This window comes from Leucoraja erinacea, chromosome 15 (assembly GCF_028641065.1).
Source record: "Leucoraja erinacea ecotype New England chromosome 15, Leri_hhj_1, whole genome shotgun sequence".
Classification (NCBI taxonomy): Eukaryota; Metazoa; Chordata; class Chondrichthyes; order Rajiformes; family Rajidae; genus Leucoraja; species Leucoraja erinaceus.
Genome location: NC_073391.1, coordinates 37,302,480 through 37,319,217, shown reverse-complemented (window position 1 = coordinate 37,319,217; position 16,738 = coordinate 37,302,480). Strand labels below are relative to the sequence as shown.

The window sequence follows — 16,738 nt, the reverse complement described above, 5'->3', positions numbered from 1 at the left end:
TCCGCCACCTCCAACAGGATCCCACTACTGGCCACATCTTCCCATCTCCACCCCTCTCTGTTTTCCACAGAGACCGTTACCTCTGAAACCCTGGTCAACTCGAACCTTCCCACCCAAACCACCCCCTCCCCAGGTACTTTCCCCTGCAACCGCAGGAGATGCAACAGCTGTCCTATTTCGGTAGCAGAAAAAAATGTCCCTTTACCTCCCCCCTCGACTCCATCCAAGGACCCAAACAGTCTTTCCAGGCGAGGTAGAGGTTTACTTGCACCTCTTCCAACCTCACCTACAGTATCCGCTGTTCCAGGTGTCAACATCTCTACATTGGTGAGACCAAGCACAGGCTCGCCAATGTTTCGCTGAACACCTCCGCTCAGTCCGTCTTAGGCTACCTGATCTCCCGGTGGCTCAGCACTTCAACTATCCCTCCCATTCTCAATCTGCCCATTCTCCTCCATTTTCAGAGTGAGGTCCAGCACAAATTGGAGGAACAGCACCTCATATTTTGCTTGGGTAGTTTAAACCCCAGCAGTATGAACATTGACTTCCCTAACTTCAGATAGCCCTTACTTTCTCTCTCCATCCCCTTCCCCGTTCTCCCACTAGTCTTACTGTCTGCGACTACATTCTATCTTTGTCACGCCCCCTCCCCTGACATCAGTCTGAAGAAGGGTCTCGACCCGAAACATCACCCATTCCTTTTTTCCAGACTAACTCACCTGCTGAGTTACTCCAGCATTTTGTGTTTACCTTCAGTTTGAATATTGATATATCTAACTTCAAGTGTCCCCCTCCCCCTTGTCTGACTAGTTTCACTGTCCTCCTGGTTAATTTTACTGGTTGTATGCCTCGTTGTCAACTTCCCCTCATCCAACAATGACCCATTCTACATTTTCGCTGTTCAACGTCTGCTTTGATCTGTCGTTTTCACACCTTACCCTTTCAAACCTCCAGTTTCCCTCTCCCCTAACTCCCTAAAGAAGGGTCTCGACTCGAAATGTCGTCACCCATTCCATCTCCCCGGGGATGCTGCCTGTCCCGCACAGACAGTCGTTCCAGCATTTTTGTGTCTATCTTCGGGGTAAACCAGCATCTGCAGTTCCTTCCTGCACACTACCAACTTAAACATTGGGCGGGTTAATGTCCCGACTGACACGCCTTGCGATCAATCAAACAAAACGTAACACGGGCAATGTTGCAGTTGGCCAATGGTAGCGGCACTGGGTCTGCGGCAGCCGGGAGAAGTCGTTGACGGGAGGTTGGGGAGCGGCGGCGGATCAGAGTGGATTTGGCAGCGAACAGAGTGTCGGAGATAAAGCGTGTGTGAAGGTGAAGGAGGAGGGAGCTCGGTGTTCGGCAGCACAACACAACTTCCGCGACGAGAGCCGTCGGCGACGCGGCTTGGGAACGCCATGGTGTCGTGGATCATCTCAAGGACGGTGGTGTAAGTGGAAATGGCGGGGCCTGGGTCGCCGGGAGGCCTGTGGGCCTCGCTCGGTGCGAGAGAGGAGGAGAAGGGCCTTAGTGGCTCCAGGATGAGTGAGTTTTGCATCTCCACCCAAAGGGCTCAGCATGTAATGAATCATCAGCTGACATCAATCGGCAACGTTTAACCCTCTACCCGTCCTGGGAAGTGGGGACCAAACCTTGTCCTTCCCACAAATAGACAACTTTAATCCCAACACAAAGTGCTGGAGGAACTCAGCGGGCAAGGGAAATGGGCAGGCGACGTTTTGGGTCTGGGCGCTTCTTCAAATATCACCTTCTTGTGCTAATACACTTGCAATGAAAAGCCATCTGTCCCAGAAGGTTATATATCTTCAGTGACAGCTCTGTGCCCTTTTTTTTTTAAAGACCAGCTCTTCCTTATAAGTCAGTGTATACGCCAGAGGACTGGTTTATGCCAAACCAGTTGGTGTCTGACTAAAAGGGGAAAGAAAAATACCATAATTATTGTTCACGCTGAAACTATTTAACCATTTACAAAGCCAGATGACTTTTAAGGCAGCCACACCTCAAAAGAGTTTCTTACTGATCTTAAATGAGCCATTTAACCATCATTTTCCGTTTTAAAGAGCAACGAGTCAATTGTGACAATTGCGCTGGGATTTTTTTCAGTTCAGTGTAAATAATTACCTGACAAGAGTGCCAAGTGAGGTGACAATATCAGGGCAGTTTGGAAAACCAACAAACTGCAGATGTTGGAAAATTGGAATGAAAACAAATACCGGCTAAAGTGAGCAGGTCAGCAACTATGGAGAGGGAAAGATTGTTAAGTTTTCAGGCCCATGACCTCTCAACAGAGTTATTTATGTTTCAAGAGCGTTACGAGTGTTTCAGCACTGAATTGTTTATCAAATTTAGCAATTAATTTCGAAAGGCCGATTTATCACTTACGTTGGGATATTTTCAGTTCAGTGAGCCGACAATGGCTTGCCTTGGGTGGAATAGGGTTAACTTTTATAACTTCAACGATCCTTGCTGCATAGAGGGATCCATGACTCTGAGTGGCTCCGGACTACTTTTTTTTTCCTCGTGAATCAATCGTGCAATGCTCTTCGTATGTTGCCGTCCTTTGTGTCTGGCGCAGTTGTAACAGGGGGCAGACCTTCACGATCCCAGCTTGGTTCTCGACCATTAAAGCGTTCTAAATAAATAACATCGAGTCTGTTGGTTATCATAGGTTAGATAAATTGAATTCTTATTTCAAATTGAGATATTTCTGGGGTCCACGTTTCCAAGAGGGGATTTTTTTTTTTTTACATTTCCTTAACATCCCACGTTGTTTAATAAGAAATTAAAGCATAATACGAAAAATGGCTCAGCTGAAGGAGATACATAGGAAGGATGCCTGTAATTATTAATGATTTACGAGGCTTTGAAGAAATATTGAAATAATTGAGTCTGGAGATGGCACAGATGTAGATGCCGTCTCATTTGTGAACGGGTGGGGTGGAAGCGCATAGTTTTATTATTGTCACGTGAGATACAGGGGAAATCTTTGTTTTGCGTAATATCCAGACTATATCATATTATCGTAATATCATATTATATATTAGTGCATCAGATATGCTAGAGAGGGAAAACAGAGTGCAGAATATAGCATCACTGCCATAGAGAGCAAGATGGAAAATGTGGACGGGTTACAACAAGGTAGATTAGAAGATCAGGAATTGATCCTTGGCATATGAGTGGTCTAATGAAGAGTCAGTGAGGAAGAAGCTTTTCCTGAATCTGGCAGTTTGTCCTTTCAGTTTTTTTGTATCTTCTGATCGATGGGGAAGGAGAGAAAAGGGAATGACTGGGGTGCGAGTAGTCTGATTATGTCCACTGCTTTCCTGAGGGACCAGAAGCACAGATGAGGTTGATAGGGGATGGGGTCGGGAAGGCTGGTTTACATTGACAGTTCACTGCAATTTCTTGAGTATTGCGCAGGGCAGTTGCAATACCAAGCTGTGATGCATCCTCTTGTGGTGCATCTGTAGAAATTTGTAAATGTCATTGAAGGTGTGCCAAAAGGACACAAAGTGCTGGAGTAACAGCCATCAGCATCTCTGGAGAACATGGATAGTTGACATTTCAGGTCGAGATCCTTCTTCAGACAGATTGTAGGAGGGAGGGGAAAGCTGGTAGGGGGAGGGGCAAGACAAATTAAGCAAGAGGGGGTTGATAGGCAGAAGCTTGGAAAAAAGGCCAGAGATAAAAGCAGTGTGTGACGGGTTTGAAAAGCTGTGCATTGTGAAGCTAGAGGGAGGAAAGGAGCAGGGGGTGGGGTGAGAAGGGAGAAATAGGTGGGAGTGCAGGTGGACAACATTAGCTGTCCTGCAATCATCTGGTATCTCAACCGTGGCTGATGAAGGTGCTCTAGCAAGTTCCTCCCTTAGCATCTTGAGATAGATCCTGTTTAGCTCAGGGGATTTATTCATCCCAATGTCTCTAGCACATTCTTCTTCCTGACATACTAAAGAATATCAGCGTATTCCTCCCTTAAATCTCTAGCCTCCATGTCATTCTCCCATTCTCATTGTTGAATTTGGATGAGCAGTATTAATTTAGGATCCCGCTCTTATCTCCTGGTTCCATGCATAGCTTGCACTTCTGCTCCATGAGGAGATGTATTCATTCCTTAGCTATCCTCTTGCTTCTAATATACCTAAAAGGTATTAGGATGCACCTTAATTCTACTTGACAATGTAATTTTATGGCACCTCTTTGACTTTAATTTTGTTGCTGTATCCCCTGCAAACTTCAAGTGACTTAATATTAATTTCTATACCTAACATCTTTCTCCTTTTCCCTGATTGAACCTTCATTATCCTTTATTAACCTGTGTTCTTTTAAACTTGCCATTTTTGCCTCTTGTCTTTTAAAGAGCCGCCAATTAATAGACGCTTTTATCCCCCTTGCAGCTGCTCCCAATCAACCTCTCAAGGGTCCTGTCGTAAGCTATCAAAATTCTTCTTCCTCCAGTTTACAACTTTAACTTGGGAACAAATGTTATCCTTTTCCATGACAACCTTGAAGCTGACTGAATTATGGTCTTTGTTTCCAAAGGGTTCGCCAAAGACACTTGCCCATCCTCATTCCTAAGGACATGGTCAGGTTCAGCCCTGTCCCTTGTCAGACCCCCCCTACACACTCCTTCAGAAAACCTTTCTGAATGCAATCCTAAAACCCCGTTCTCACGGTGCGAGTCCACCCATGAGTGATCCCGAGTTAAAAACAAATCAAACTCATGGCGATCACGTAGAGGGAACGTCGGAGCTCGTGGACGTAACTTAGCGACTCATAACGCTAACGGCAGGTACTCGGGAAACTGTTAACTCGTGAAAAATTTTCAACATGTTGAAAGATTTCCACGAGTCAAATTTACTCTTGAAGGAAAAATGTAAAACTTTTAAACTCGTTGTAATACCATAGTAGTCTGAGTTTACCGTAGTGACTCGTTAGTTTACCATATTAACTCGTGGGTACTATCTGTATGTTTATGTTGTTTTTTGTGTTTATGTGTGGAAGCTGTCGGTTTTAATCAGCATTGTCTATGGCCCATCGTTAAAATGCATCGGTCTCTGTGATTTGGAATAAATTCTCCTCAACATTAACGGAGAGCTCGTGAAGCAGAAGGCGTCCTGATATGAATAATGACATGTTTCGCTTAACTAAACACAAGACCGGACGGCAAACGCATATCAAAAGTTAAACTCTGCGCCCGATTGGAGAGTGGGGATGGTGGAAGAGAAGACAGTTCACATACACCAGCGTCAAATACAGTCCCGAGAATTCATGCAGCTACGCAGTAGGGGAAAAAAAGTGGACAAAAAATATATTTCGCTCGGTAACCCGCCCCAGACCTGAATGCCAAAAAATACTGATAAATAAATGAACGTGATTTTAAATATCCAGCTGATATTTACACCGTGAAAGTTTTAACATTTAGGTCAAATTAGAAAATGGTGTAAGCTCCAAAGACGTGGGTAGGTTAATGGGCTTGGTTTAAGTGTCAATATGTGAGGATCGCTGGTCGGTGCAGATTCGGTGGGCCGAAGGGCCTGTTTCCGTGCTGTATCTGTAAAACTAAAAACTAAATGGGGAATATGAAGGACAGTGGGGAAATAAGCACAGAAATTTCAGTAGTGTGAAGAAGGATCTGGACCCGAAATGTGGGGGACAATAAATAGGAAGAGCGGCATACTTTGTCAGCGCCGTAGGTGACTGCTATTTGTATACATTATGTATGCAAGCAAATCATTTCACCGTGCCTCGTCACATGTGACAATAATTTATTCCTAATCCTATTCCTACTCCTTTTCTCCAGAGATGCTGCCTGAGTTACTCCGGCTTTTTGTATCTACCTTTGGTGTAAACCGGCCTCTGCAGTTCTTTCCCACACAACTTCCATACACGACCGGCTAGAGCGTAGGGGACATTTTGGGATGGGATGAAAGCGTTTGTCTTCCCAGGTAATGGGAAGCGTGGCTCATCCATCACTGGGTTTCCAGCCTCCCAGTATTCCCAACTTGAGATACCGGAGTGTCACGGAGGTTAATGTAATTATACCTGATATATTCTTATTAAGTTCAAATCCCACCAGGGCGGCTATGGGATGTAAATTGTTATTGGTAATGGTGTCAACAATGCTATGACCGATAACTGTATAAACATCTGGTTTTCTCTTGCTTCTGAGTGCAGGAATCTGACATTGCACAGTGGTAGAGTTGCTGCCCCACAGCGCCAGAGCCCGGGTTCAATCCCAACTTATGACTTTGCTATCAGCCAGGCTTGTGCTGGAGCCTTCAGGCAATTTCAATAGCCTGGGGCAGCAGATTTGAGAGCTTTAACAAAATTTAAGGCAGCAACATCCCGGTACAGTGCTGTGTTGCTGCAGCAGTTATCTTTAAAATCGTGCCCCTGGACAACTCATGAAGATGTTTTATTTCCGTGTTAAAGAAGTTATCCAGGTAGATGATTATACTCAAAAGCACACACAGTGCTGGAATAACTCAACAGGTCAGGCAGCATCTCTGGAGAACATGGATAGGTGACGTTTTGGGTCAAGACCCTTCTTCAGATATTATAATATTGTTCATACTATTATACAATCTTCAGGATTATACTGTTGTTTTCTGGCCAATGCCATTTATCAGGGAGATATGATAAGGTTATTTGTCTGAGGGTAACAAAGAATTATAGATAATAATATTGACTAACGATCAACTGAATTTGGTCTTTGTTTACAAATTTAATAAATATAAAGGGCGCAGTGATGGTCACCTTATTAGATTACTAGGAGGGAGCCATTTCGGGATTTCCTGAGGCCATGAAAAGTGTCACCGGAACGAAAGTCGCCCGGCCTTTTAATTACTCTTTAACGCTTGCAAATTGACCGCACACCGGTTTCTTTTCGTTCATTCCCGGAAAACATCCCCTGCACAAACCTCTTCTCCGGCTTCCTCCAGCTGTGTGGCTGACTTCATCAGCCATGTGTCCTCTCCACGGGCCTCCTGGCCGTTCCACCTCCATAGCTTACTGCTTGAGAATCTCGCTTCAACGGGACCCATGGTCTGTTCGCTCGCTGGCTGGCTGACGTTGATCGAGTTGATGCCAAGCTGCAGGACTGGCCTTGCCATCGGGTGCTGCCGGGTCTGGAGGTTGCAGGGACTTTGCCCATCGTGCATGGATGCCCATCCCTTGGAGAGATGGTCCCCATGTGATGATTTTGCCACAAGTCGGTAGTCGTTGTTGGCTCAAGAGGAACTCGGGAGAGGAACTTGGTACATCGGAGAAATGAGAAGTAAACGGCAAACTTAGACATACACGTGGGAACTCGTTAAAACTTGTGAACATAAACTTGGAATCTCGTAGACAATCACCAGTTTGATTTTTTTCTTTCACTCGGGATCACTCGTCGGTTGACTCGCACCGTTTGAAAGTTAAAATCCGCTACCGTGAAAACCCTATTGCTTTGATACCCTTTCACGATCTGCCTGCATATGTGTTTTAATTTCTGCTATTGGGTAGTATAACTATATGAGTGACTGCCCCCTTCTTATTCCTAGGCTCTACCCATATAGCCTAATTGGCAAATCTCTCAAGAATATCCTCCCTGTTTTGCTCTATCTGATCAGCAGTGCAATACTCCCACCTCTTTTGCATCCTTTCTTCCCCCCCCCACCCATCCACCCTTTTCCAAACATGCTCAATGGCAGTACATTCCACATTGTTACCACTATTTGGGTAAGTCAATTTCTTCCATATTCCCTCAGTGAGTTTTTTGGATTCTCTCCAACCACTCTAGCAAAACCATTTCTCTCTTTTCAGTAACCCAACCTCCTTTATTTTCAATTTATGACATCATATGTGTTCGTGCTTTCCTGATGTTCTCTCCTATTTCTGGTATCAATCTTGTAAATATGAATTGTATGCTTCATTACCTCTGTCACATAATAAATAAGTTAATATCAGAACTGTCCTCTTAAATGTGGTGCGCAACTGAGTTTGGATATATTTTGCATAACTTCGCTACTTTTCAATTATTTCCCACTAGAAATAATCTGTAATGCATGATTGGTTGATTGTTTATTTTGTAGGGTTGCTAATCTATGGCATAACTACAAGCTGGTTTATTTTATGTCTTGGTTCTACTCTGATTTGTATAATAGAGAGACTCCCTTGCTCTCTCTAAAGTTATTATCTAAATAACTCTACAGTTATTATCTAATTTTACTAACTCACATTTATGTATGTTGAGTGTCACTTACCAATTATTTATCTTTTCCATACCTGCAGGTAATTGTTGTTTTCTTCCCTGGCATTGACTCTTCCCCTCCCTGCCCCATCATGCCTTATCATTCTACCTCAAAATTAGAAATTATGATGAAACGGTGGAAGATTAGTTTATACGCAACAAAGAATATGTGTGCAGTCTAGTGCACCAATTATTTTTAGCTACTGTTATATCTGAGTCTGTCGGACGCTGTCGAGTTTTCTTTTATTGCTCCCATACTATAATTGTAATATAAATCTTGCATGTATGTTTGTCTCGTGCTGTGATTGTACTTGGCCATCGCTGGAATACATGAATGGTATATAGTGCAAAAAAATTAAGTTCACATTTGTCGGCAACAAATCTGGCAAGGTCATTTGTAATGGAATCGCAAAATAACTATTGAATGTGTGACTGTACAGGAGGACAGAATTATGTGCAGTGGCTCTGGTTCACTTCGAGTCATGGTCTTATAGTGTGGAAACAGGCCTTTTTCTTAGCTTCGCAATAGGGACCTAAATTATATCTGTCTCCTCTGTGTCCATTGTATCCATCACTGCCTGATCACTTGGGAATAAAAAACTATGGAAATTTGCAATGTAAGCTGAAATGTTGAGCCCCCTCATGAAAGGTCATCTATTTGAATTGTTAATTCTGTTCCAGTTTCCACAAATATACTGAGTCTGTTGAGTGTCCTCAGCATTTTCTAATTTGATTTTTTTTCTTTGTTGTCTGTAAAGGTGAACAATGTGTCCAGTTACTCTCTTAACTCTTGATATCTGGTGCCTCTGTCCCTACACATTGTGTTGTGAAATTGGCAAGCATTGCCTGGGTGATGTCAAGCAGAAAATGCTTTGTAGATGAATGTACTTGCAGCTCAGAGTGTAGTAGCAAAATGAAGACTGAGATGAAGGGCGGTACATAAAAGACATTGAATTTGACTGAGACAGGCTACTGTGAAGTATAATGTTACTATTTTTACAAAGAGCATCTTGCATTAAAGATTAACAATCTAATATGGTATATTACCTGTGCTTTTAACAACAGCCTGGGACATTTTCTGATGATACAGTGCACATTTTAATAAACTTGAATGCACTCTGATAGTGAAGCCATACATTTCCATCTTCTTGATAACCCTGTCTGTACTCAGCTGGGTTGGATGCAGAGGGCTGATCTAACTGGACGTGTGCAGTCTGGAGTCGGGTCTTCAAAGCAACTGAGTCACAGGCAGAGGACTGCTGAGGCCCTGCTTCTGGAGAGATCTTTTCTGACCTTGACAGTCAGAATGCATAGATGGAGACACATTGTGAAGATGTTTAAACGTGATTGATTTAAAGTATATAAATGTCTGATGTTTATATATCAAACAGATTTTAATATTCTTTAATTTTATGAAATTTAAAGTGAATTAAAAAAGTAATTCGAAAGCAATTATTTTACTTGAGTTCATTTATTGTTTAAAAGGTCTCAACTTTCCTTTTTGTAATCTGCAGGCAGTGACCCCATTAATGTGAATTGGATTTCCAGTCCTATGCTAGGTTTCTTAAGGGATTCTTAAGGGATTGGACAGGCTAGATGCAGGAAGATTGTTCCCGATGTTGGGGAAGTCCAGGACAAGGGGTCACGGCTTAAGGATAGAGGGGAAATCCTTTAGAACCAAGATGAGAAAACAAAAATTCACGCAGAGTGTGGTGAATCTCTGGAACTCTGCCACAGAAGGCAGTTGAGGCCAGTTCATTGACTATATTTAAGAGGGAGTTAGATGTGGCCCCATCTAGAGGTATGGGATACTAAGTTGGATGATCAGCCATGATCATATTGAATAGCAGTGCAGGCTCGAAGGGCTGAATAGCCTACTCCTGCACCTGTTTTCTATGTTTCTATGTTTGACCTTGTATTGAATTTGTCTCTCTCGCTGTCTGTCTGTCTCTCTATCACTCCCATTCTCTCACTTTCACACTCACTCTCAAACATTTTCATGCTTTCTTGCACTCTCTCTCATTCTCTCACATTTTCTCATTCTCTTTCCTTCACCATCTTTCTCTGATTTTCTTGATCTGCACCTATTTTCTATGTTTCTATGTTTGACCTTGTATTGAATTGGAGAAACAACATTTGTTGGTGCTAAACTGGAGAATCCCAGTAGATTTAGTTCCATCACTGTACTGCTTGCTGCGCAACAGTATTGGAATTAAAATTAAACTGCAGGATCCTGTGACTTTCTTGTGTGGGAGTGCATGAGTGTCATTGGTACTCCTGGGATATTCTGGTGCAGAATGATTTAGACATGTTGGGTGCAATGATCAGAGCAAGGGAAATCTGCATTTGAGCAACAATTACTTAGAACTTGGCATTATCATGTGGAATATTTTATCAAGATCCAACATGATTATGAATTGAAGTTTTCATTTGTTTCTGTTTTATTTTGTTGGTGGCTGACACGTTTTTTAAATTAAATTTTTTATTTACAAAACAATACCGCAAATATTTTGTGTTGTATAGTGGGATGCAAACATTAACAATGTGGACAGAAGTATAGAAATTAACATCAGAGTCAAGATTTGCTGACATTGATACTTTTCCTCTTGCGGTTACTAATGACACAAGTTGGAGAAGCAGAGTTATACTAGTTATCGACACATTGTCAATGACTTGGAAAAAAGGTCACTGCATCCTAACTTTTCCAGAAAGCTGGATTTGTTAAGCCCATATCCCACTTTCCTGAGTTACTCACGAATTCTCCCGATTTTTTCCCCTTGATTCAAACTCGGAGAATGTCCGTAGGAGTCCGTAGATATTTTGTAGAGGTCCGTAATACCAGCCGTAGGTACTCGGGGCATCAGGTAAGTCGGGACGTTTTTTCAACATGTTGAACACGAATTTAAAAAAAAAAAAAAAAGAAGAAAATAGCCCCAGGTACCTACAATATACAATATTTTATTCAATGTCATTTGAACCTCAGTGAGGCTCAAACGAAACTCTGTTTCTACAGCCATACAAACAAAACAATTCCTACAAGACGCACAAACAATTCAATTCACACAAACATCCATCACAGTGAATCGCCTCCTCGCCTTTTCTCTCCCCTGTGCACCATTTTTCTCCCAATGTTGAGACCCCAGGCGGGCGATGGTGCGTCCCACAGCCATTAAGGCTGCGCCGGGCGATGTACGGCCCCTCTCCAGGTCTAAATGTCTCAAAGTTGGAGCCCCCGGCGGGAGTTTAATTTTCCGCACGATTAAAGGCGCGTCGGGTGATGTACGGCACGGCTCCGTGTCGTTCCAACTCCGCGACACGGGCTGGAGAAGTTGCGTTGCGAGAGCTCCGAAAAGCGGTCTCACCCACCCGGACTGCGAGCTCCCGATATCACAGTCCACCGGACCTGCGGCTGGAGCCTCCGAGCTACAGCTGGCATCTCCGAGTTTGAATCAAGGGGAAAACTTGGGAGAATTTGTGAGTAACTCGGGAAAGTGGGAAAGGGGCTTTACTGTAAATTTGTAGATGTTGAAATGAGCATCCATTCCATCAATGGAATTTTGCAACATCTTTTGTTCTTTTCAAACAAAATATTTGTAAGGTTGAGCTGTAATATGTGGAGGTTCAGAAAGTTGCTACTTCTATGGTTGATCATCAAGTTGCACAAGGCAATTCTTTTCCAAGTGCCTTTTTACCTGCTCCTCTAGTATTTTTGGTTGTGGTATTCAGTTTCTTTTGTAAATTTTTTAATGGAATTGTTCAAAATGTATCGAATGACCTCTCACCCAGAAGTTACTGATTAATTGGTAGAGCCGCCTCAAAGACCTGGTATTTCCCATAATGATCAATTTACCCACAGAATATGCTGCTTGTGCACGTGGGCCTGCAGCTGGCCAAAACTGATTTTTACGATAGATTTACAATTTTTTTTAGAAACCAATTGTATTTTGAAAATTCTGTATTCCTTTTGTACCATTTTGGCTGATATCTGAAGTCTGTTCTTTAAATTTGTTTTCATGTTTTTAATTCGTGAGTTTTCTGAATAAAATTCATACATCTGTCTTGCATTTTAATACTTAATTGGCGATGAATGTGCTTTGAAGGGACACTGGAGGAAAGTTGTACTTTCTGCAACTCCTTTGGAAAAAACAAAAGCTGGAAACAGCTGTGAGGACTCTTTTGCATATGGCAAGCAGTGTTCTCTCCAAAGTGGAACTAAGTTAATTTACCCCCACCATCACTTCCATTACCACAGCAACAAGACATAGAAACTGTAATATAAAGCTTTGATTTTCTTATCAAACTATACAGTGTTCGAGTATGGGAATCTGCAGGGCAGATGACTAAAAACGATCAAATGCTTCAGCGTTAAGGAGTTTAATGGTAGGAGAGACTTTTGACAAAGAGGCTCAGAGCTTGGGAACCTTGTAGTTGCAGATATAGCTGCCAGTCTTGGAGTTATTAAATGTAAGAGGCTCAAATCCCTTTGCGAATATGTGAAATTCCTGTGAAAACAGCAAAAATCATGTACCACCACCCTGCCACTTGCCTATCCCAGCAGGTACCCTTTGCTCTACTTATGATAATTTGTAGATTCCACACTGGACTGGTTATTTGATATGGAACTAGTAAAAATGGGGGGCAATCAAGTCGCACTTGAGTCTAAAGGACTGTCAATAGCAAAGAAATTTGGTGATATTTAACATGCCAAACTTGGATTGCAGATATTCTGAGATGGGATGGACTGGTAGTGTTGAAGGAAATTATCAAGGTACAGAGGAGCAAGGTCACAGAGTTTGAAAGGAAGGGTAAAATTAACAACATTCAATAATTATTGAACCATAAGCTGGTGCAGGTCTGCAAGTAAGAGGACATGAAATAGACTTTCTGTAAGCAGCAGGTTTCAATGGCATGTCTGCAGATATAGGGAAAAAAAGTAGCTGGTCGGGATGATGTGGATGAAGTCGGCAGCAAAAGAATAAAGACCTGGCCAGTTGAGCGCTGTTATTCAAATGGCAGCATACACTCTACCATATTTTGTTTTTATTAAAGAAAAAGGAAAAGCATCCAATAATAATTTTCTTTGTTGGGAATTGACAAAGGGAAATTTATTTAGTCAGACGGTGATGAATCTGTGGAATTAATTGCTACGGAAGGGTGTGGAGGCCAAGTTAATGGATATTTTTAAGGCAGAGATAGATAGGTTCTTAATTAGTACAAGTGTCGGGGGTTATGGGGAGAATGCAGGAGAGTGGGGTTAAGAGGGAAAGACAGATCAGCCATGATTGAATGGCAGAGTAGACTTGATTGTCGAATGGCCTAATTCTGCCCCTCTCACTTGTGACATCTAGGCAGTAGAAGAGGAAAGGCATATGGGTCAGATCTAATCCTTGCTTCATTTTGAAATTATTGTATCGATTTCAGTATATGAATTGTGAACTAAATTTATTCTCATTCCCAGTACTTTTGGAGAACAATGTGGTGAATGGAGTGACCTGTATCCTCCACTTTACTAACACAAAAATGAAGTTCAGACCATGGTAATTAATGAGGTTATTGTTTGTCATGAACTTAAAAGGCAATTAGCACAATTACAAAATGGTAAATCCAAGATGCATATTAGATGTGCAAATCAGATTTAAACATTAAAATTGCTCTATTAAAATAAGAATTTGTACTTCTCCTTTTTCAGTGGTTGATCCAACATTAGCTTCTGTTTCCTGTGTTATCTGAATTCTATCCAGGATTTAGAAGCAAAGTTGGCTTTGCTGTTGTCAAGATAAGACAGAAAAGATGGGATGTAGGAAGGGGGGGGGGGGGGGGGGGATGGGCCGAGAGGGAAAGATGAGGCCGACCGAGAGGAGAGGGAAAGATGAGACTATCTTGCTTTCATTAATTTTCTTAGGCTGTCAGTGAAGGAGGTTTTGTTTCTGCATCTTTTGTATTCTGATGTCCATGCCACAATAGTGCATATTTCTCACTGAATCTGTATGGATTCTTTGGGGAAAAACGGATTTTAGAGGCTAGCTTGTTTCCTAATTGAAGATCGTGATGTTTCTAATTACCAGTTGACTTATTTATGGATATTGGGCTGTGAATGTTATAACTTGCAATTGAGTTGAGTCCACGTAGTGAGGCAAACAAATTAAAAGTAATGTTTTTAGTTTCATGTAGAAAATGATTTACTGATTACAATAAAGCTTCTCTACCCCTGCTGTTAAAAAATCTTACTTTTGTGGCTATTGAAGAAAATAACTTAATTATTTTGTAGATATTTGGATTGAAACGTGTTTCATTTGCTCTTGTGCATTTAATCTATGTGCTTTTACATTTATTTTCTTTGCAATTTTTTCCATGAACCAGCAATAATGATTTTCGACAAGCATTTTGACCGCCCACCAAACTGGAATCCATTAATCTTTAATTCTGTTTACCTCTGGGAGCATTTTGAACTCTGCCCTGCTTTCATTTTGCATAGTTGTATTGCTTTTGGCTTCTTCCACATGGACAGTGCCCTCCATAATGTTTGTGACAAAGACCCATCATTTATTTGCCTCTGTACTCCACAATTTGAGATCTGTAATAGAAAAAATCACCTGTGGTTAAAGTGCAAATTGTCAGATTTTATTAAAGGCCACTTTTATACATTTTGGTTTCGCCATGTAGAAATTGCAGCTGTGTTTATACATAGTTCCTCCCATTTCAGGGCACAATAATGTTTGGGACACATGGCTTCACAGGTGTTTGTAATTGCTCAGATGTGTTTAAATGCCTCCTTAATGCAGGTATAAGGGAGCTCTCAACACCAAGTCGTTCCTCCAGTCATTCCATCACCTTTGGACACATTTATTGATGTTTATCAACATGAGGACCAAAGTTGTGCCAATGAAAGTCAAAGAACCCATTATGAAGTGTATGAACACATCCTATCTGCTCAAGTTTGAACAAATGCCTCAAAACTCTTTGTCAGCAGTTCATTCTACAGCAAGGCAATGATCACAAAAATACTGCTAAAGCAACAAAGGAGTTTATCAAAGCTAAAAAATGGCCAATTCTTGAATGGCCAGGTCAATCACCTGAGCTGAACCCAATTGAGCATGCCTTTTATATGCTGAAGAGAAAACTGAAGGGGACTAGCCCCCAAAAGAAGCGCAGGCTGAAGGCTGCAATACAGGCCTGGCAGAGCTTCACCAGAGAAGACACCCAACAACTGGTGATGTCCATGAATCGCAGACTTCAAGCAGTCATTGCATGCAAAGGATATCCAACAAAATACTAAACATAACTACTTTCATTTACATGACTGCTGTGTCCCAAACATTATGGTGCCCTGAAGTGAGGGGACTATGTATAAACACTGCTGTAATTTCTACACGGTGAAACCAAAATGTATTAAAAAAAATCCCTTTATTAAAATCTGACAACGTGCACTTTAACCACATGTGATTTTTTTTTTTCTATTACAAATCTCAAATTGTGGAATACAGAGGCAAATAAGTGATGGGTCTTTCTCCCAAACATGGAGGTCACTGTATATTGCCCTTTTTTTTAAACACAAAAACATGGAGTTTCCCTTTTTGCGATTCCTTTAAAACTAGGAATCCTTGTTCTGGACAGCAATAAATCTGATGTTATTTGATGGTGATATTCAGAAGTGTTCTCCTGAAAATGTTGATTATGTGATCTATCAGAAGTTTGGATGCAAAACACTTTTACACACTGATATTGTTATCTGACTTAGCAATCAACATGTGGGGAGAATGGAGTGACGCTATCTCATTTTGGTAACATTTTTGTAGTGCTTTTTTTCTACTTTTCATCTTATTCTGTTATTTAATACACATTGCTATTTTGAGTTTGAGATCTTTAAAAAAGCTTGTTGGTTCAAACAGATACTTTTCAAAATTATAATGAGTGGCTTTAAAGTCCATATTATTTCTAATTATTTATTTTAATGACTTAATTATTTTACATTTTAGTAGGCGATTTCTTTCCAATAAGAAAATGGCATTTTCTCTGCTGTAAACATGTACAGATCACATTGTTCATTTGACATTTAAATAAACTAAATGTTTGTATCCAAGTATTTTGCTACAACTGTTGTACGGAACAAACTTTCCTGACTGCTAACAGAAAAAAAACCAAGAGTCAAATTTCTGTTGACTAAGTGTTCAGTGCATTTTTTTCATTTTTAAACCTTCCTGCATGATAGAACACTAAGTTTTAGCTGAAGCCAGAGTAAAAACCTGGCTTTGTTCCCATCTGGTTTTACGGGCAAGCTGCCATTAATCTGTACACAAGATGTGAGCTCTCATGTCTACATGCTGGTGTGGTTTTAATGTTAGCTCATACCCTGAGCACTGGTAGGCTTTGAAGCCTTTTGGAGAATGCAGTTCTTAATATTTAAGCAAACATTTTATTGTTGTGTGGAACAAAAACTTCTATAAATAACTTCTTAAATTGTGCCCAGTACAAATAAGTATAGAAGTCTGAATA

The 16,738-nt window shown here is 41.3% G+C and overlaps 1 protein-coding gene across 1 annotated transcript in view; it reads left to right on the top strand.

Moving 5' to 3' along the window:
- Nucleotides 1-1,215: 1,215 nt before the first annotated feature.
- reep3b (receptor accessory protein 3b) overlaps nt 1,216-16,738 on the top strand; it is a 44,115-nt gene continuing 28,592 nt past the window's right edge. The window contains exon 1 of the mRNA XM_055647188.1: nt 1,216-1,444. Within this exon, the coding sequence (XP_055503163.1) occupies nt 1,413-1,444 (32 nt within the window). The 5' untranslated portion in view covers nt 1,216-1,412. The remainder of the gene's footprint in view (nt 1,445-16,738) is intronic.